General features: G+C 36.5%; 1 protein-coding gene across 1 annotated transcript in view; it reads left to right on the top strand.

Annotated features, from left to right (window-relative positions):
* The window catches only part of LOC149280687 (polypeptide N-acetylgalactosaminyltransferase-like 6), a 537,937-nt gene that overhangs the window by 137,560 nt on the left and 377,123 nt on the right, over positions 1–23,254 (top strand). The window contains exon 3 of the mRNA XM_089500181.1: positions 7,102–7,210. Coding sequence (XP_089356307.1) covers positions 7,102–7,210 — 109 coding nt within the window. The remainder of the gene's footprint in view (positions 1–7,101; positions 7,211–23,254) is intronic.

The following is a 23,254-nucleotide window of genomic DNA, read 5'->3' as shown; positions in this document are numbered from 1 at the left end:
TGTGAGATGGTCAGGTTGAAAAGGAGTCTTTGTTGAGCCCGTTGTCAAGATTCCTGGAGAGTTGAAACGTTACCACTTGTGTTCGATAAACACCTCCATTCTACATAATGTGGAAGGGTAAGCATTTATTTGGAGAGCATAGTGACAATTGTTTTTTTTATATCTTAGTGACAATAAATTATTAAATAATAATATAAATGTTACTTAACCCCCCAAAAAACAATATATAATATGTGTATTGTATTCTGTATACTTAACCCCTTAAGGACCGGGCTCATTTTTCGTTTTGTACCCTGTGGGACCGAGGCTGTTTTGACACTTTTGTGGTGCTTGTGTTCAGCAGTAATTTTCTCCTCACCCATTTAGTGTACCCACATAAGTTATATATTGTTTTTTTCAGGACAAGATGGGCTTTCTTCAGATACCATTATTTTGATCGTATCATCTTATTTACTATAAAAAAAATTAAAAAAACATGGTGAAAAATTGAAAAAAAAACACATTTTATGACTTTTATTTGAAAAATCTTTTACTCACCTAAAAAAGCAAGTAAAAAAACTAGCTAAATAGATTCTACTACTTGTCCTGAGTTTAGAAATACCCAATGTTTTTATGTTTTTTTGCTGTTTTTTGTAAGTTATAGGGCAATAAGTACAAGCAGCGTTTTATGATTTCCAAATCTTTTTTAACAAATCTGGTCAGTCTGCCTCCATCTCCTCTTTGGAACATCTTTGAAGCCGGTTAACTCAATTTAACCCATTCAAACCATATATTTTTGAAAACTAGACACCCCAGGGTATTCCAAATGCTGTTATTTTAACCCTTTCCATGCACCAATTATACAACTACACTTTGTCAAACTTTGTAATAGTAATTTTTTTTATTTTTTTTTCCACACAAATTGTACTTTAGTTATAGATATACAGGTGCTGGTATATGTCACTGTCAAACAACCCCCCAATATGTGTTCAGCAACATCTCCTGAGTACAGCGATACCCCACATGCATGGGTTTGTCAGATTGTTTGGCTGGTAAAAGGCTACTTTTGGGGCATGCGTAATTCAGGTGGTCATTTGGTCATTGTGCCTCCCTCTCCTCTTTGGAATATCTTTGAAGCCGGTTAACTCAATTTAACCCATTCAAACCATATATTTTTGAAAACTAGACACCCCAGGGTATTCCAAATGCTGTTATTTTAACCCTTTCCATGCACCAATTATAGAACTACACTTTGTCAAACTTTGTAATAGTAATTTTTTTTATTTTTTTTCACACAAATTGTACTTTAGTTATAGATATACAGGTCCTGGTATATGCCACTGTCAAACAACACGCCAATGTGTGTTCAGGAACATCTCCTGAGTGCAGTGATACCCGACATGCATGGGTTTGGCGGGTTGTTTCAGATTTAAAATGCCACATTTGGGAAGTGCGCTTTTTTTCGCCATTTTGGTCAGTCTGTACCTATGCCCTATCTTTGAGCTAGGCCACTCCAATTTACCCCATCAGCCATTTTTTTTATATATTAGACACCCCTTGGGTATTTGAAGTGCTTTTATTTTAACTCTTTGTTGAGATTTTTGAGAAATTTTAGCACTTGCTCAAAATAATAAACTTTATTTTTTAATTTTATTTTATTTTTTTAATACTTTTTTTATATTTTTTTTTTTACACATTTTGCTGGTACTGGATGGTTCATCTAGTGACATCACTGCATAATTATTTTTAAATGTTAGCACATTTTTTTTTAATTTTTTTCCATTTTTTATTTATTTTTATTTTTTTTGAATATTTTACTAATCACATAGTGATTAGAAAGCTGGGCTCCATTGACTTGCATGGTTGAATGCAGTACCTGTATTCAACCAGCAAGTGGAGCCAGTTCTCTAGAGGGTCTGGAGACCCTCTAGCGAACTTTTTCGTCTTTATTGTTTTATTTCCCGGGCCGCCGCCATCTTGCTTGATGGCGAAGATCACCGGCAGCGGCGGCTGTGACCGCTCTCCGGAGCGGTCACAGCCCACCCAGAGGTAAGTGTTTGGTGTCGCTGGATGCCTCCTGATCGAGGCATTCCAGCGACACCTTTTAAGTTTAGGAGGCGATCGTTGATCGCCTCCTAAACGCTTTTAAAACGGGCGTCCGCCGCCATACAATGTATGGCGGCTGTTGACGCCCCGGGGAGGGGCCAGACATGGCCCCCGATGCCGATCTCGGCCTTGCTGAATGCCTCGACATCGAGGCATTGCAGCAAGGCCGTTTAAGCGAAGAAAGTGATCCTTGATCACTTTCTAAGCTTATTTAATTTTTTGACGGTTCAGGACCGTCAAAGGTCATTTAGTGACCTTCTTGTTATGACGGTCCTGAACCGGCAAAGGTCGCGAAGGGGTTAAACCACTTTCTGAGGCTGCCATTGCATCTGCTGGTACAAAACAGGTGGTATAAATAAATGGGTAGTAATGGAAAGTGACAGATCTAGTCTAATTTTTACAATGAAATGTATTTTGGGGGTTTAAAATAACTTCAATTGTAATTCACCCTATGACAAATATAGTTTAATCTATACTTAAGAAAGTGAATTGATATTTACAATACCCACGTTGACATTTTACTCTTTGCAGCTTTTTCACTTGAAAAAAAGTGTATCTAAAACCATACTATAAATACATTTAAACATTAGACTCAAACATGAAGATTTTTAAATTATATATTTTGGATCTTTCTTTGGATCCCAAAGGAACCAATTTAAACATACTGTTTGCTGGCAAAAAATAACATATTTTTATGCTAGACTATTTCTGAACATAATCATGTGCTGCAGAAGCCTGTTTACTCTCCAAGTATATTTCTAATAAATAAAAAGTATTTGATTCAGATATATTTAACCCCAGACAGATTTCCATGAAGAACACATTTACCAAACGTGCAAATAATGTGCTATGCAGCTAACTTGCGCGTTAATGCCTTAATCTGATTCTTGCAAAACTGAATAAATTATTATTTTCTGTAAGTAGTCAACACATCATTTTCTGTTGTACCTCATACATTTTTATAATTAAACCAGATGTTAAATCTTCTCTAGGGGAAAGTGATCTTCCAAATCCACAATGTACTTTATCAGTCTGTCATCCCACCGGGTTTCAGGTTAATGTAGGAATCATACAGTTAGTCAAAGGCTGTGTGTAATGCTAATCCTTGGCAGCTCCACAAGGACAAGCCCAAATTAAACAATGTGCGTCCTAGGGGTGCATGCTAAAAATAATGTTCACACAAGGCACTCTTCAGGTGCTTATTCTTCTACTATGACTGTGTTGAAGCAGTATGATTTTTAATATATTGTTTGCTGGCAAGGGCCAATGCCCTGTAGGATTTATATAAGAAAGGCATCAAGCCACAACTGCCTGTATGCATTGAAAATTTACAAAGAGTTGGAGAGAAATATTTTATAATATATATTATGTTCTCTCTCCCCCCCCATTGTATCTCTCTTTCTTTACATATAGTGTATACCCAAAGATATTTTTAACTATTCTCCATAAGCATGTTAGGCTTGTGCCCTGTTATCTATCTACCAAGTAGAACGCGCACTCAACATTGTGTAACAAAATGGCTAACTAAACTAACTAACGCCAGTTGGACTGAATTTTCTATTTTGCAAATTTGCACTTGAGTTGAAAATGAGTTGGTACTTTGCATATATTTCCTTGCATCCTTAATGGAAAGCAAGCTGACATGTTAGCCACCCCCCAACCGCCAACATATAACAAAAAAAAATACAATCCATTTGAGATAAGTAAATATTATAAGATACATAGAAGGTGAAACATAACAAAAAACGTAATGTTTTCAAAAATTAACAATGAATTATCTGCAAGCTTGACAGCAGAAGATTCTAAACTTTTTGCTGGGAGAGTTTTTTTTCTATACTTCCATTTATATACTTACCATGAATGTGATAAACGTCAATTACAGTCAAAGAAGGATGCAATGCATCCTCCAGCCATGTGGCTCAGCTAGTGAATGGCTGTATATAAACATGCAGCTTTATGGTTATTTATTTGCAACATTTTTTAACCCCTTAAGGACAATTCTGTTTCTTACTCGTAGTATATTGTGGGACAATGGCTCTTTTAACATTTTTCAGTGTTGCTGTTTAGCTGTGATTTTCTTCTTTCTCATTTCATGCTCCCACACATATTATATATTGTTTTTTTCAGGACAAACAGGGCTTTCTTTAGATACCATTACTTTTATCATATCATCTAATTTACTATAAAAAATTATAAAATATGGGGATTTTTTGTCAAAAAATTACTTTCTCACTTTTTAAACAAAAAACTTTTACTCATCTGCAAAAACTAATGAAAAAACATGCTAAATAGATTCTACTATTTGTCCTGAGTTTAGAAATACAGAATGTTTTTATGTTTTTTTTGCTTTTTTCTGCATGTTATGCGGCAATAGGTACAGGTAGCGTTTTGTATTTTTTTCACACACATTGTACTTCAGGTATAAATTTATCGCACCTGGTATATGTCCGTGTCAAACAACACCCCAATATGTGTTCATCTCCTGAGCGCAGTGATACCCCACATGTATGGGTTTGTAGGGTTATTTGGGAGGTAAAATGCCGTCTTTGTGAGGTGTGTATTTTTTTGTCATTTAGACATCTGATCCCACTGCCCCCATGTCCCATATTTGGGACATCTTTGAACCCGGCCAATTCAATTTACCCCATCAACTCATGCATTTTTTAATACTAGACACCCTATGGGCATTTGTAATGCCAACATTTTAACTCTTTCCATGTGGGAATTTTTGTGAAGATAAAGAATTGTAGGACTTGCTCATCAAAAACTTTTTTATTTTTTTTTTAACATTTTTTAACATTATTATTATTTTATTTATTTTATTTTTTTTACTAATCACTCTGATTAGTGAGCTGGGCTCCATTGACCTTGCATGGTTGGATGCAGTACCTGCATTCATCTTGCAGGAGGAGCTCGAGAATTCTCTGTGAACTCAGAGACCCTCTGTGATCTTTTGTTAATGCCATCGTGTGAATGACAGCAACATCATTTACAGGATGGCACTTGTGGTTGCTCTTCGGAGCAATCACAAGGCTATCGGGATAGGGGGTAGTGTTACTGATGTCAACAACACAGTTTATGCTTAGGAAGCGATTCCGATCGCTTCCTGAGCTTTTTTAGCCGGGCGCCGCCGCGATCTTTGATAATCGGTGCGGCGGCGGACATTTTTCTTCCGGGGAGGGCTTTCCTCCCCAGATCCACGCTTAGCCTCACTTGTGCAGCTATTTAACGGCAGTACATGTGCGGGCTTTGTCGTTAAGGGGTTAAGCTTCTGGGGGTTTTTTTTATTATTATTATTTTTTTTAGACTGGCCTCTTTTTGGGGCTAAAGATAGGTGGGTTTTCTTGGCATTGAACTCTCAATCCCTTGTATACAACCCACAAAATGAAATAAACTTGTAAACAACTTGTGCATTAGTTAATATACCAGTTACCTACTGTAAGTTTAGTCTGGCCAGCCGAGTTAACCCTTTACGTCTTTATCATAGTTTATGGAGAGAGATTGTGGGTGCAGACTGCCCAAATGTTCAAGCAGTTGTTGGACTACAACTACTGCTAGGTCTCTAAGGATGAAGAAAAATGCAATTGAAAATCTGAAAAAAAATGGATAAAATCTAATTCTTCAGAGCAGATAAAAGCCTTTAGCTTTGTTATATTAAGGCAATTGTGATAACTATATTGTTTCACTTAACAGCAGTAAGCACTGTATAAACATAATGCAAACTCTTTAAAGTATTGTATTGTAAAAGACACTAATAACATCTGCTCATTCACTACAACTAGAAATAAAGTTGTAATTTCCAATGATGGTAAAAATGAATAACTTAAATAGGACAAACTAACAATTTGCAACAGACAGAAAACACCTATTAGGGAAGATGTGTCTAATTATTCAGTTGTTTATAATTACTTGCTGGTGAGAGTCTACATGTTTTATCATTTTATGTGTTCTGGTAACAATAGCGACAAAAATGAATAGTGAATATATTTTTTAATATCCAGGACAAATGTGTATATAAATTGAATTTGTTTAACAGAGAAGTCCCATGGAAAAAAAATATTTTATATATTTCTGCAGACCTGGAGGCTGCCATTATTGTGAGTCATGTGATATTTTGGGCTGCTAAAACAGCACACTGACATGGCTGTTCATACGGCTAATATAGTCGCGTAAATCAAATAAGTCCTTTCATCTACAAACTTTCATTACCCAGAGTGACTAAACCAATGCCATTCTGTTTACAACAATAGTGGTCATGCCAAAACAAGCTCAACAATAGCTTTTTATAGTATATGTTCAAAACCTCAGGGTCACAGGTTGAAATCCTGGCAGGTCAACTTAGCTCGTCATCCTTCCAATGAATTCCCATAATTGGGTAATAATAACATCTATTAATCTGCTGCTGATTCTGTTAATTCCGAGAGCAAGTGAGCTAAAAGTGTTTTGCGTCCCACTGGGAGAAAAGGCGCTACAAAGAACACTAGTTGTTATATTCTTATGTTATGTATATGAAACAGGGATGCTAAATCCCTTTACTGTAATATATTTTTGTGGTATAGTGGGACTGTTCTTTCCTTACCTCCACCACCAGAAGACTTCCATTAAAGTTGGATGACTAACATTTACTCTTAAAGCCTGCCTTTATATAAATATACTAATTTTTATTGATTTTACCTAAAAATGGGCTGATAAACTTTTGTGGACTACTACTCATACTTGTTTCTTTAGTATTATTATTAAATTAAATTTAATGTATGATGTATTATTTAAATATGCATGCTTACCTTGTGATAGTTTGTGTACTGTGTTTGCTAAGAGGTTGGCAGCTTTTTAGAAGATGATTTTACTTTACTTATCCTTAGTTTATGTTATCCTCAATTTATGGGGAAACAACGGGGGATGATAGCCTAACTTGTCCTAATATACAGCATTGCTTGCTGTTGTCGCTCAATTTTTTATGAATTAGAATTAACTTGCAGGTCTAATATTCTTTTGTAACTGTCTTCTTTTTCGTAGACCTTTTCTCTTGGCGTGAGTGATGCTCAAATCTATACATGGACAGATGGTCTTAGAAGAAAAGATTGGCATGACTATGAAAGCATCCAGAAAGATGCAATGCGCTCAGGTAGGACTATACATCACAATTATAAGTAGCCATTTACTATATGTAATTAAATATCAAAATCCAACTTGTGGTTTATCACATTTTGAAAGAGAAAATAGTTTTTTTATGCTGTATGGTAAGTAGCAGTAATAAGCAGAAAATCATTTTTAGTTTACCATCACCAATAGACCTTGTACATTTTGATATGCAACCCAGACATACAGTATTTACTTTTTACCTATTGTAATCCACCCTAACTCCCTCTAGATTGTAAACTGGGGCCCTCCTCACCTGTTTCTGTAAGTCAAATTGTTATGTTATATACTACTTGTTATGTCCTGTTTACCCATTGTACTGCACTTTGGAATTTGATGGTGCTTTATAAAACAATAAATAATAATAATAATAATAACCTTAACTGTATATTATGAAGCCAGAATGTGCCAGATTTGCCTTGATTGTTTTAACTTTTAACTTCAGTTATAATTGAACCCACGAGGTTCATCCCCTTAACACCTCATATGCCTGAAGATAACTTATTTTTTCAAAAGAAACATTTGCTTTAAATGTTATACAATTTATATGGCAAAAAAAGTCAATTGAAATCAATGTAAAATATGTTAAATTAAATAAAATAAATACATGTTATAATGAAATTGTACATGCGTGTAAGTATAGAAATATTGTAAATAAGGAAAATAATCCATAGAAAATAGAAAATAAATAGATATAATAGATAATGTGTATTACAGTTATAGGGGTATCTCTAATAAGGGCTCTAGACAGCATATATCTCATGTCATCTGTTTGTGAAGATAGGACTAAAGATGTTTATTGGGCTTTTCACCAAATGTTTGTCTAGATCATCTGATTAGGTTTTCCCCTTAGGCAACTATCCTCTACTTCTATGCAGTAAATTAATAACTCTTTTTAGTTTATGATCATGTGTTTATGTAGTATTATTTATGTTAGAGGTAAAACCATTTCATTAGATATATTAAATCCACGGGAAAGGCAGCTCTGTTTTTACACTGACACGCTCTTACCTAGCATAGTTTTTTCATTTTCTTTTTTTTTTTGTCATTTTATAAAATGTGAGACAATAAAATGTTTTCCACCTAGAGGATATGCAGATGATCCCAAATGACCTAATTACCAATACACAGATGTAAGATGTCTTCCTTAAAAAGGCAATTTCTATGTAAACTAGCCTATGGCATTTTCTAGGTAACACTATATCCACTGATGTCTTGCTGAAAGGGACAATCACATGATACCAAGGTAGATAACTAGGCACCACTGGAAATAGGTCTGTTTTCTGAAAAGCTCTTATCTGAAAATGTAAAGCATGGAAATATCCATATGCTGTGTTAATACCTCTACCAAGACATTTTAATAACATCTGAATTGTAGGTACATGAAAACTAATTATAATAGTTGTACAACTGGAAGATAGTTAAAGTACATGGCTGCATAATATACTTTAGCTATATAAATCAATAAAGTATAATAAATAATGAAAACTTAAGTAAATAAGACCTTGACTGCTTAGACCCACCCCTACCCCACCTGACCCAATAAGGACACTAGACACCAACTTTGTGGGTATCACATTAGCCACAGGTTTATTGACATTAGACCCTCAGACCAGCGACACCAATTAAATAATAAGAAATGTTAAATAACTTACCAGCTGCCACGCCATAGGCCTACAGGCATTTGTTCAAAGAGCACAATAAACCAGTGTCCTAGCCCCACATAAGCCTCCCAGAGCCTGTTTTTGGCAAATAATTCTATTGGCATTGAATTTCAATTGAATTTCAATGTGGCCAAGAGATCATCACCGCAACTGTGACTACAAAAGACATATACAAAGCCAGAGAGGAAACATAACAGCAAACTCACAGCATTCTAAAGCGGAATACGCACCATCATATGTGAAGAGGGTGGGCGTAAGGAAACAGCTGTCACCTCACTGGTGTCCAAAGGAAAAAAGATAGGGAACTTCACGTCACCCTAATTTATACCCAAAACACTTCAACATAGTTTTAGCCACCACTCCAGTAGCATAACACTACGCTACTGACCCAGGCATTCAGCAGTCCCCATTTCCTATTGGTCCAGGGGGGCCCATTATCATATAGTTGTTCTCGCTTTGTTTTTCCCATTATTTTCTAGCTAGTGAATAATATCACAGTGGTTTATAATGCTAGTTAGTCATATTCCAAAATCAGTATAGATATTGGTTAGCTCTTTTGATGGCACAATTATTCAGAATGAGATGACTATATTCATGTGTGATTATGCAAAGACAGACAGAATTTCTAAATAAAAAGGCCAACAGTGGAAATATTCTTGGTAGTATTGTAAACATTAAAACAGAAAATTCTGCTTAAGAATGAATTTACAAAATGTGTGCATTTTATTGATGAGTCTAAAGATGTTATGAGATAGGTGCACTTAAAGAGTCGGGTTCATGTTTTTATAAGATCATGGTCTGCAAAACTATACTCCTACTAGGCTTATTTTTGGGGTTTATATTCTTCTGTAGGTTATTTCATCCTACAGAAAGCTGCATGGAACTAACAAAAGCTAACTGAATGTCCACACATAAACCAAAAGCCACCATATTAAGCAGTATAAAATACATATTCACATTTGTCATTGATGCTGCTTCTGTCCTTGATATATATATATATATATATATATACATACAAAGGCAAAATGCACATACATGCATTCATACACAGGTATGCTTAGTAGCCACCACATGAATTCACACAGGAGATCCCAACACACCTGTATGCATACTGACTGCCATAAATGCTGATCTCAATCCATACCAGCTTGTCTTGTTCTGTGCTTTTTCCTTACAAGTTGAGAGCCACACAGCTTCCGTTTTTACTGACTGTAATAGTCGACCACTAAAGCGGCCTCTTACTGGCTGATCTTGTCACATAATAGGAAGTGGGAACCTAACGTTGCCACCACTAATGCCAATAATAGAGTCTGTATCTCTGCAAATACCATTGCTGCAGGAGAGGGGCCTCATACACCTAATGGTCCCTCATCTGGACCCCCACACCACTCATCACAACAAGTACTGTATATACGCTGTGCAGTGGAGACAAATAATAAATTACACTGCTGTAATAAAGCGTCAAGCTGGTGCCCCAAAGTACCCATTTGCCCCATTGGCAATACACCCCTGGGTACTTTTATATTTGCTGATGCTTGTTTATGTCTCTTTAACCCATTGTAAATGAATATGTGTTTTGATTTTGCAGCTAATAATATGTACCGATCATACAGCCATAATTGGGCACATTCGCCTGCTTTGTCTAATGGCCGATTGGAGCCTGATGACAAATATATTTTGTCACGTTGAATTAATGGAGGATATCAAAAATATTGATCACTTATTACAAATCCTACCATACTTTAAATTTTAAAGTCTGACAGAACACCACTAGATTTCTAGTATAGCCCAGCAGAACTCACGGGTGTATTTGCCTGATCTTACAGGTTTTCTGTCATTTATATAAAAAAGAAACCTTAGTACAGACTAGTAGACATTTTGCTCTATTTTACATTTGAATCACAAAAGCAGTCTATCATGTATAAAAATGCACATGTGATTTGCATGATTTTCCATCACTGTCATTGAATACAGGCTAGGTTGGAAAATAATCTATCCTGGCCTAAATACTATAGGAAATCATTATTGGCAAAGTCAATTAGGATAATGTGCTTAGGAAGGAATATCGTGAGTTGAGAAACACCTCAGCAGTGATATGGGTAACTAAGTGTGATTATAATAGAATTATACATGTTTATTGTCACCCAAAAGAAACATTATATCAATTTATGAACAGAACTAGCGGTTTGGCAGAAAAATTATATTTTATGTCAATGCCAGTAGTAGAAGAACCCAAGGGTGATTTGGGGTTTGTTGGGAAACCTAGCAAAATGGTGCGAACCTCCTTATCAGAGGATTTTATTCAAACTGTCCCCCCATTTGTTATAGAAATCTCCATCCCAACTGGATATAGGATGACCAGTGTACACTGCCCATGGATTACATTGTTTGACGGAAGAAAATATGTGGCCTATACAATGTCTAATAAGTATATGTGAACTAATTTCCATGTCTTTGTGCATCATTTGTAAAATGTTTTATGATCAGTATGCATTTAAGAGAGACCAAAAGCAAGTAACTATTTCCAGAAGTATGGAATACTATAATATGCATGCATAATACAAATTGTTCTGATTTCATCCATTTTTAGGCTATCTAACTCCTTTGATACAAAGATATATGTGAGGTGGGTCGGTTTACCCCTGCTGAGATTATCTATTTCAAAGAATTCCATCCTCTTTTATTCCCATATATGAGAAACAGGGTTTAAGATGTGGCTGTAAATCCCTTTACTCCAAACCTAACACCCTTTCTGGATTTTATTTTCCATCTGTGTGAATGCTGGTGAATGTTGGGCAGGACCTGCCACAATTCAATTCGTTTTGGAAATTCTGTATAATAAATATGTTTGTTGAGTTTTAATATTTCAGTTTGGCTAAGCAGTTTGACAATTTCATTTAATCTGCCAACCTTCCGAGGCAAAGTGATGATCGATATATTGTAGGCAAACACCCACTAACACCTCTCCGGATCTTGCAAGGACTGCCAAAAATTCTTATGGAATACGATATTAAAAATAAAGAAGGCTAGGTTAACCTTTCAGCACCAGAAGCATAAGGACAAATATGTCATTTAATGGTATTTTGAGAAGTTATTGCATTCCTTTCTTCTCATTGTAAACATGTATTAGTTTGTCACAGTTTCTCTGAAAAGTCACAATACGGATGATATCCCGCTACGGTGACCACATGTCCCAGATTGCCCAGGACAGTGCTGCAATGGGCCTCAGGTCCTGGACAGCCTTATGAGAACTCTGAGTGAAGGAGGTGTCACCCAATCAGGAGAAACTATTGAAAATTCCTGAGTGTTCAGAAGCATCTCCAGATTGACTTCTTTCACATGGAGCCCAATGTAAGCTGCAGCCTGTAGCAGGTGTGTGTGTGTGACTGTGTGTGCATGTGACTGTGTTTGTATGTGTGACTGTGTGTCTAATGTCTGGCAATAGAGGAGTTAATGCTCTGAAACTGCTCATGTCTGGTAACTGAAACTGATACTGATTTTATGTATGTTATGATGTTTATTATTACCATCAGAGCCAGCTTTAGGCGTTGTGGCGCCCTGTGCGGACTACTCCTCTGGCGCCCCCCCTCACTACCCCCCCTCTCTGCCCCTTCAAACTACCCCTCCCCTCTGCCCCTTCAAACTACCCCTCCCCTCTGCCCCTTCAAACTACCCCCCCGCCCCTTCAAACTACACCGCCCCTCTGCCCCTTCAAACTACACCCCCCCTCTGCCTCTTCAAACTACACCCCCCCCCTCTGCCCCTTCAAACTACACCCCCCCTCTGCCCCTTCAAACTAATAGTCCGGTGCTCAACATGAAACGCCGGCACCGCGACGGAGTCACGGAGAGTAAGGGGCGCCGAGCGGTTGCTGAAAACTTCACGAGCAACTGCTCGGCGCCCCTGCCCGGGACTTAGATTAAAGCATCGTTTTTTTAAAAACTTTATTTAACATGAATGATGTTAAATAAAGTTTAAAAAAAACAAACAATGTTTTAAGTTAAGTACCGGGCAGGCTCCCCTGCAACCATGGCGCCCTGTGCGGTCGCACAGGTCGCACACCCCTAAGGCCGGCCCTGATTACCATTTATTTTTTTATATAGCGCCATCATTTTCTATATATATATATATATGTATATATATATATATAGATAGATATATGCCTTTGTGTATAATCTCATCTGCTTCATACATGTCTCTGAATGGCAGAAATAAAATGAGGTCACCCTATATGCAGCAAGATAATTGTTATGTACTGTTCAACCTAGCAATTTCACCTGCAGCCAACTGAGTAGTCTGTCCACATCACCTGTCTCATGTCTGCTGTGTCTTTAGCTGCATCAGGAGACTTCCCCACTGAGATATTATTTACTTCTTCACATGACATCAAGTATAGCAGACTGCTATTTTGCTGTTTGACGCACAGCTGCCTTTGACCATTGTTTTCAATTAATCCTACTAAGCACATTCAGGATTTTAAATAATATATGCAACGCAATTAGTAACATTTTGTGCAAAACTAGTTTGTAATGATTAGCATGTTACATAACAGTATATCCTAGGTTATCCTGGTGTAATGTACCAGCGAGCCGAAAATCTAAAACCGCTGATCCATTTTCTGTTTATTTGTAAAATTAAACTCTTACATATACAGCAATTTATTAGCTACAGATGTATAAGTACATTTTACAATGCAAAAACACCTGAGACTCCCTATCTCAGTTCCCTGCAGTCCTAGTGCTTGTTCATAGTCCTAATTTTGCTCTTGTCTTTACACGACCAAAAAGTGCGTGGGTTTGTTTTGCCTGTAAACACATTTCTAAGGTATTTATGAATATGCAGCATGCTTGTAAAATAAGCAGGTTTGTGGAGCAAGGCAGGAAACCAAAAGAGAGTACAAAAAAAAAAGAAAGAAAGAAATGTTAGAAACATCAAAAATGCAAACTCCTTTAAAGTTAAAAAATCCGTAAAATAAACAATAATTTTATTTTGTATTGAGGAACATAAAATCTGAGTTTTGGTCTGCTTTATAGACCATTCAGACCATGGCGTTTACCTTCTTCACATACAGAATCCTCTGGCAGACTGGGGAAAACAATAAATGTCATCAAGTATCTGCCAATATCTGTCATAATATATATATATATATATATATATATATATATATATATATAGGGCTAATTATGCTGTTAATAAAAAATAACCAAATTGAATAGGCTTAAGGCTAATGATTCAAGTGAAACTGGGTGCGAGCCACCAGTTTTCACCCACTGACGTTATGTCGCAAGTGACGCTGCTTGAAACATTGGATGTGGTCATGTGACACATACCTTACAGGGCTTCTGGGAAGGCTTTTGTAGACCTGGAAAGTTTTTTTTGCTTAGCTGTATTGGCTACAGTCATTTAGTGGTGGACCATGTACAAATACCTTCCTAGCAGATTATTTTTTGAAACCAGCTAACAAAACATGGACATTTTAGACTGGGGGCCATGCTGTGTTCCACAATTCAGTTCACCTTTTTGAAAATCTGTCACTTTTACCAACATCCTGTCTGACTACCTGTGAAATTTAATGGTGTTTTGAAATCATTTATAGTTTGGTGAATCCTAGCAATCCTTTGTAAAGCCACTGGTTCATATTCATAATATGGCTGAACATCCCATGGTAAGATACCTGGAGGTCTTCCTTATCTGGGAAAGTGGCTTTGTGTAGGAATGGGGCTAGCCACAGCAACTTTAGGGAGAGGAAACTTGGGGGGACAGGGGAATGTGAGTAGAAATGGGTAGGAAATTCTGCTTTGCTGGTAAAAAGAAGAAACTGACATGGAGATGTGAGGAAGCAGTGGACCACCGAAGACCTCATGGATTGTTTTGTATTCTTCTCTCTTATCACCTCTTATGCTTACAACACTTCTTTGAGGAAAACTGCAACCGATTTGATGAAGATAATATTCATAATAAATAGTGGACATTTAAAGTTATATAGATCTAGTGATATTTTATCACAGGTACAATCATTAGTAATATAAAAACAAGAAATCAATTTTACATACCTTTGCTCTCTGATGAGATTCTACATACTTATTGGTAGTTCAGATGGTGTTGTAGCATAACCTCATTAGAGAAGTATTTTACAGATGGCCTGGCACTATATTAAAAAGCAATTGATCTGTTTCTACTGAAATATGCATTACAGTTTTAAAAGGAACCCTTTTAAAAAGTCATGGATCGAACATAATGGTGCTTAAGTGATTCTTTAAAAGAATGTAATATGATGATTTATTGTAATTGTAATCAAGCTTACAAACTGGACTTTAGCTTAGTGTTCATTATCTGTATAGGAGCAAGGGTGGAGTATAATACATATTCTGCTTCCTGTAAATGTGTCTTCTATATACTTATTTTATGTTAATGAACCCACTAACCCTGAACCATGAACCATCATTAGAAATTAGCACTGCATTCTGCATGCTGATGTTGCTATTGTGAAATTACACCAGAACTGCAATGGAAGTATTGATAAATATATAAAACAGAAACTAACAGCTTAACTTAACTAAACCTGGTGAAGTTTGGTTTAATGTGTGTTGCAAAAGTGGCGTATTCATTTTTAGCCACTTCACTAGTCATAAACATACCTGGGAACTTTTGGCCTCTGGCTACCCAGAGCCTTCCCTTGTGGGACGCGGCCAGGACTGCCCACTGACGTCAGCGGGCGGTCCCACTGATGTCGGTGGGCGGTCCCACCGATGTCAGTGGGAGGTCCCTGCTGGAAACACCCCTAATGCAAGGAAAAATGGGTGGGGAGCGGGGCGTGTCAAGACCCCGCTCCCGCGACCCTGAGGTCTGGACCCAGAGAAGCGGTGCTTCCCCCGGCAATCTCCAGCTCAAACCCGGAAAGTTCCTAGGTATGGTCATAAATCAGGGCAACGCCACCAGCCAACAACTCTGTACAATGGGACTTTGCATTGTCCCAGAATGAGAAGTCTGAGTGAAGGAAGTCTCAGCCAATCAGATGGGACTTCTCAACTCCCCTGGCTGAGTCCCAGGTATGTGTGCTTGACTGTGTGGATGTGACAGTGTTTGTCTTTTTTTCACTGTGTTTGTCTGTTTGTGTGACTGTGTGTGTAATGTCTGGTAATAGAGGAGTTAATTCTCTGAAACTGCTCATGCCTGGTAATAGAGGGGTTAACACTCTGAATCTACTCATGTCTGGAATGATTGTATGTTTATTATTAAATCTGAAATTATATATATATATATATATAATATACGCCTGTGTGTCCCTGAATGGAAGAAATAAAATGTGGTCACCCTAACACTATGTGGAAGTACTGATTTTACATTTTTCTTGGTGGAAAGTGGGTTTTAGAGTAGGGGGAGCCCATGATGTCATAGTCACTTTTCCTTGCATGTTAGCACTGATCGGGGTTATCCTCTTCCCTCTGTCTATGTGGTCAAGAAAGTTTACTATAAATGGATGGGAAGTGCCCAAAGCCAATGGAGAAGAGGGCAGAGTTAAGCTTAGCAACTAAACTTCACCAGAGGTTTTGTTATCAAACTTTAATAAGCAAAGTCTCAGAGGCATTTTTCCCCACAAATGTATACATACTAGCATTACATCAGAATTTGTGGTTGGGTTTTGAGCTAAACTTTAAAACAAGTATTGATCTGGGGATGGAACCCATGGCAGGATTGAACATTGTGCATACATGAAGGCAATCATTGCCAATAAAACCTTTTATGGTTCTGAAGTAAACAAAAAAGTGTTAGCCTGTTAAATAGTCTAACTTGTCATCAAACCTAGACATCAATCTCTTTATTTTCAGAACAGCTATACAACAAAAAAATACAAGACTGTTCCTTTAAAAATGACTTATTCTTTAAACCAGTCATAAAAAGTACAGATACATTAATAAAGGAGCTTCTTAAATATTTGATTGATGACTGTTAGCTACAAGAATGCTCTTTAATAATTAGTTAAAATAATACAATTGTTTATGCCTTAGTTAATTCTGTAATATAATTTTAAAAATCTACTGACCAAAACCGTTTTTAACCATATGCATATTTTTGAGCATTATATAGCTGATGCCGTTATTTTTTTACCATTTACTTTGAGTTGTTTACTAAATGTCATTTGTAGTCTCCTTATCGTCTGAAGTTGGAAAACGATAGTGATACTGTAAGAAAGAATCTTTTCTACTTGTTATTGTTATCAGCTGTAAGTAACAGTCTAGCGCTTGTCTGTTCTATCATTAAATGAGAGTGGATTTCGGCCGTTACTGCTACTTGATGATAAGCACTTAAGTGAACAGAAAGTATACAGAACAGCCAGTAGATAGATTTTTTTATTTTGTCTGATTTCAATCAAATATTGCCCATGGTGGCTGGAACCCAGAAATATTCATTTTTGGCACTATCCATAGTACGTTGAACACAAAAAAAACATAAGTAAGCAAAGTAAGCCATTGGAATAATGGCATTTGCCTTGCCTAGGATACATGAGTTATATTTTCTAATTGTATATATTTTATATGTAGTCTTATCATATACAATTATTATGCTTTTTTATGTCTATTCATTTAAAGAAGCACTTTGCATTGTTGCAGTTATGTGATAGTAGACATTAATTTTCCTGTGCAGTTTGATTCCCTCTCCACCCCAAATGGTGCAGAACATCTGGGGGAATAAACATTTTCAGGGCTCATCCATCATTGTCAAACCATGCCATCGCCCTCCTCATCTTGGGCCCAGGAAAAGGGGCCAGCCAAAAACTAATAAAATAAAGATGTTATAAACCAAAAAAAATGGCACAAAAGTAATCCATTTTGTGCCTGATGGCAGCACATTACAAAATGGCCATTAGTTGTGTGGGAAAATGTATGTATACTCATGTGACCACAGTGGTTGTATATTGTGTTGCATCCTCTATTGGCTTGAATGGTTTTGAAAAGAAACCAGTGTAAGTATGTTTACAAAACAAAGCAAGCATTTAGTGCATACCCAGAGAATACCAAAAAATGAAAAAAAAACATCTATCTAATGCATAAATATTGGGGATTCTGTCACACTGAGTGGCCTTACATTGCATAGCCTGCCACTGTGTCAAACTACCCCAAGTCCTGTATAATTTGTCATGGCTGTATTACGTACTAAGGAGCTGAATTAGTGGGACTGAATTCTAACCCAAAAACAATTTAAAGTCTTTTCTAGACACCACACTGAAGTAAGCAATAAATATATTAGACTGCCATTTTAGACATTTAACATGGAAGCAGCCACTTTATTTTTCCTTTACAGGGTCGTCATTAATATCCTTCTCCGTTAAGTAATCTCTCCCTCTTGATGATTTGCAAATTATTATTGATCAATTCAAGCAGCCTTTGAAAGAGTAGAGTGAGGAGAAGGGAGAAATCTTCAGGAGGAAATGGATTAGATAATACAGCCTCTGCCACAGGCTGCCACTGATCTCATCTTTCATGAGGCTAATTTATGAATTAGTTATACCCAACCCAATTAGACTTATTAACACAACAGAAGCTATGGGTAGTTTTAATTAATAAATTGTGACAGTGCCCTAACTGCTGAAATTACATATTCTGGCATCAGTCCTTAAAGCAGATCTTTTACTTTTACTAAATAATACATTGCTCACCAAATAAATGTACCGTATTTGCTCGATTATAAGACGAGGTTTTTTTCAGAGCAAATGCTCTGAAAAATACTCCTCGTCTTCTAATCGGGGTCGTCTTCTAATCAGAGGCATTTCTGGAGGCAGAGTGGCACATAGGGGGTCAAAAGGCATATCATGGGCCACAGTGCCATATTGGTGTGGCAAGCCTGGGGGCAGATGTGCATAACTGGAGGACAGGTTGGAAAATACAAGGAAATAAAAACAAAAAAAATATTTTTCTCAATCATAGCTTTTATTAAAAAAATAGTTTACATGAATTAACATTTACTGGTAAAACTTTTTTCCTTTAGGGTCGTCTTATATTCAGGCTTTTTCTTTTTTTCCTAAGTTAATATTCAGATTTTGGGGGTCGTCTTATAATCAGGGTTGTCTTATAATCGAGCAAATACGGTATGTACCTGTGTTTAGCAAGGGAGAGCTGGCACCTTTTGGCCTAGGGAGCCTTTCTTTTATAGCTGCTCCTGGACTAAGAAACTGTGGTCATTTAATGCACCTGCCTGCTCCTGACCCCTGGACCAGCCTGCCCCAGGGTTTCAAATTAAGTACTGTATTTGCTCGATTATAAGACGACCACCCAAAATCTGAATATTAATTTAGAAAAAAAAAGAAAAAGCCTGAATATAAGACGACCCTATAGGAAAAAAGTTTTACTAGTTAATGTTAATTCATGTAAACTATGTAAACTATTTTTTTTAACAAAAGCTATGATTGAGAAAAATATTTTTTGTCACTCCTAATGTTGGCTCAGGCAGTCTGGGGCACATGTCCGAGGCTCCATGAGGTAAACTTTTAAGTTAAATCTCTAAAACTATAACATGGATTGCCAAACAAATCGCAGAAGCTATAGGTAGTTTTAATTCATTGATAAGATTAGTTCATGATGGCTTTAATGAGTTTGTCATTAAGTATGGAATAAACAAAGAGAAATAAAAAAAGAACTGAAATGGATGAGACCTCAAAATAGGGAAAGGAAGGTATAAAGTAAGAATGAATATGTGGTTGTGAAAAAATTAGATGAAAATTTTTTTTCAAAGGCAAAAAAAGGGGAAAGAATGAGAAATGTAGCTCTATTGTGCATCCTTATAGCTTGTCTGTGAGGGTTACTGTGTATGTGTGTATGTACAGAGGCCCTGTTAGCATGTATTAATAACCTCCTAATGCTTTACAGACATGCTGCTTCATTCATTAGCCAATACACACCATCGGATATTAAAACTGATATGTATGTGACCCTACATGTGATCCCCTAAATATGATTCTTGGAGATTTCACTGGTATCTGCAGGCACCAGAGATGCAGATTACTGGGATACAATGTCATACCCCAGCATTCCTGGTCCAAAGTAACTACAGCAGCTGCAAGAGGACAGAGGGGGTACTTAATGCAGGCAGATTCAACTGGGCCCTCCTCTGTGCAAGACCTAGAACAGGGGCACCGTATGCCCCATAAAAGCACAGCCCTGCAAGGAAGTTTCTAAGCGCCATCTCTTTTATCCTACCTTGACACCCATTACTAGGTGATGCCTCACTGAGAAAAAATAAAAGGTTATTAACAATGCGTAATTAATTAAAGTAAGATATCATGGTAAGAAGAAACAACACAAGAGACACAAAGGGAAGATAAAGCATTATAGAAATTGAGAAGAGATTATAACTCTCAGTGGTTTAAACTGACTTTGTGGCAATACACATGTTTTTTTATTTAAATATTGTAAATATTTATCTTCCAAGATGAATATCCATGTCAAAAGGTCCACTGGTCTACTTATACCTTCAAGCTCTATTGATTATGTTCAATAAGGTTTATACAAAAGGCTTACCCTTGAACACAAAATAGACCAACATAAGCAAAATCATGTAGTCTCAGCAGTATCTGTAAAATGTCTATGGAATAAAACTTACTCTTCTATTCCATTATTTGAAATTTGTGTCTTATAGATATACTACTGCATTGAGTATACTATGGCATGTTACCATATGTTATATGTACCTACCTTAAACAGTATATATAAACAATCTTTAAAAGGAGCTTTGTATATCTTTGTATATCCAGCACACTGTCGGATCACTGCTTTGAATTCACCGCATTAAATTCACATGAATGTATAGTTTCTTGTGTGCTCTAATACCCCAGCAGCGCACCAAGAGCACAAGGGACTGAAAAAGAGAAACTAAGTGATCAACATTATTCTCAGGACATCCATAAAAACGAGCTCTGCTTGTGGATATAGCATTAAGAAAGATGAAGGTGATCTTTGGTAGGAGATTGTTTACTAGACAATATTTATACTGTAACTGTGGAAGCTTTTTTTTAGGTTTTCTCTAAAACCTACATTTATTAAGACGCTGACCCTCTAGTTTTAGATTATGACCTCTTGATCTTTATTTATCCTTTCAAAACATATCATAGCTGTATTTTGGTTTCCTCTGCTATAGGGAAGTGACTTTATTTTCAGGTATTCATCTATGTAGGAGTTACATATACTGTATAAATGATGCATATATATCCCAGGAACAGCTGGACAGTATTAATTTTCCACAGCATAAGATGCAAATAAATGAAATATATAAACAAAAAGGCTGCCTACATTTCCAGCTAAGGGTTATTCCATTCCAGTATTTTATTGGAAAATGCAATAAAAATGTAATAAGGGGGTGTTCAAGAGTTGTATCAATGTGTGTATGTTTGGTTTCATGGTTTAACATTCTATAACAAATGGCAAGCCTATGCACTGCTTACACCTTAACGAGGGACATCTATAATTTTCAGGACAAGATAAATCATTCATATTTATCTAGTTTAGACAAATAAACCTAATTATGCCCACATAAATTCCAAATGAAATGGTGAAAGCAACTTAAACTGAATAATTTCCTTAAAAGCCCTCACCCCCGCTTTTGTAAATTTATCCAATAGATGTGGTTATATAATACACACAAAAGAAGGCAAAACCCTACTTTGAAGCAACTTCCAATTCTGCCTGAAAAGTGGGAGAAATACTTTGACTCCAAAATGGCAACTTGATCTCTTAGCTATAGCTAATCATGTCCTTATTAGCCTATATATTCTTCTTTGCTAAAATCATCCAGTCCATAATTGAATGCATCAATTCAATTTCATAGCACAAACAATTGGTTTTGATAGTAAAACAATTCAACTTTTTAGTGTTCTTTATAATTAAGGTGTTCCACTCTTCTTATTAATTTTGTAACCCACTTCTGAACTTTTTTGAGTTCCGTAATATCCATTTTTAAGAACAGGTCCCTGGAATTGCACTGAATGATCATGGTGGGGATCTTACCATTTAACATTTGACTCATGACATTGTTGGACAAAATGTATCAAACGTTTAAGTAAATTCCGCATCTCATATGTCAAGTTTACAAGTCTATAAATACGGGCTGATATTTTGGCACCATGCCAGGCAAGAGAGACTCCTTAACTATCAAAAGCAATTGTTCTGTTTTTGGCAATGTTTTTGTTCCCTACATTTGCAAGGTTGTATGCTTATATATATTTACATTATATACCATATTATTATTATTATGTATTGTTTTATATAGCGCCATCAAATTCCGTAGCGCTGTACCGTTATCAGCCAATCACATATTTGCCACAAGCATTTTGTTGCATTAATTTGCAAACCCAGAGGCAAAAAAAAGAAATTAAAATGTCTGCCTTCTCCTCATATTCACTATTCCAATTGCAGATTTTTTTCTTTTTTTTAACTATTTGATACATGCTTTACATTGTTAGTTATTACCAGATCCAGACAGGTGTCTTTGCTGGTTGGTATCTCAACTAACATAAAATCTCTAATGAGATTCCACACATGTTGATTTAAGCAGTGAATAGCATAGGTTCTAAACATCTGCATTGTAACTTAAGTATCTTAACACTTTGGGAAAGACTGTACTAAACATGTTACAAGACTATTAATTTTCTGAAGCAGAAAGACAGCAGGGGTTGATAGAGAAAAGCACTGGAGGTCATAATTGAAAATGACAGAGGAGGCAGAAGTCTGCCAGTCGCCTAAAATGGCAAAAGACAGCGGGTGTTCTATCATAGTAGTATGACGCCATAATAGAAAGGAGAGCAAACCTTGATGGTGAAGATGCAGACAGAGTATGATGAACTTTAGGAATAAGGTTAGAGGTGGAAATGTTTCCATCTATGAAAATGGATGAAAAGAAGCACTTACATCTTCCTTTTCCCTTTGTTTGTTTTTAGCACACTCAACATGTATAAGGTTTGGGAGATCGTTATATCACACTAAGTATGCTAAGTATGCCACATGTATGCTTAAGATAACTTTCTTTCTTCCAAGCTTATCTAATACACTGTTTTCCTTGTATGCCCAGGAAGTCCGTTTGGACATATACCAGCAATCGCAACGTTGAGTCACATTATCAACAAAAATACACTATTTGGCAAAATTGATTTTTTTTTTCCTTCAGAACTTGCATTATATATCTAACCAGTAAATGACATTTAACAAAAAACATTTTTCTCATTTAACCCTAGTCAGACAAACAGCAACACTGCTGAATTTGGCTCACCCATATAACTCTTAAATCCCTAGGAAGATACCTTAGGTTTATACAATTATTATTCTTGGGAGCTCTTGAGAGTTTTTGTCACTAGTCTTGCAATTTGTGATGCCTTAAAC

This window comes from Sceloporus occidentalis, unplaced genomic scaffold (genome assembly GCF_023333645.1).
Source record: "Sceloporus occidentalis isolate IW3139 unplaced genomic scaffold, rSceOcc1.0.p SCAF_149, whole genome shotgun sequence".
In the NCBI taxonomy this organism is placed as follows: domain Eukaryota; kingdom Metazoa; phylum Chordata; class Lepidosauria; order Squamata; family Phrynosomatidae; genus Sceloporus; species Sceloporus occidentalis.
This window is presented reverse-complemented; position numbering and strand designations above follow the sequence as displayed.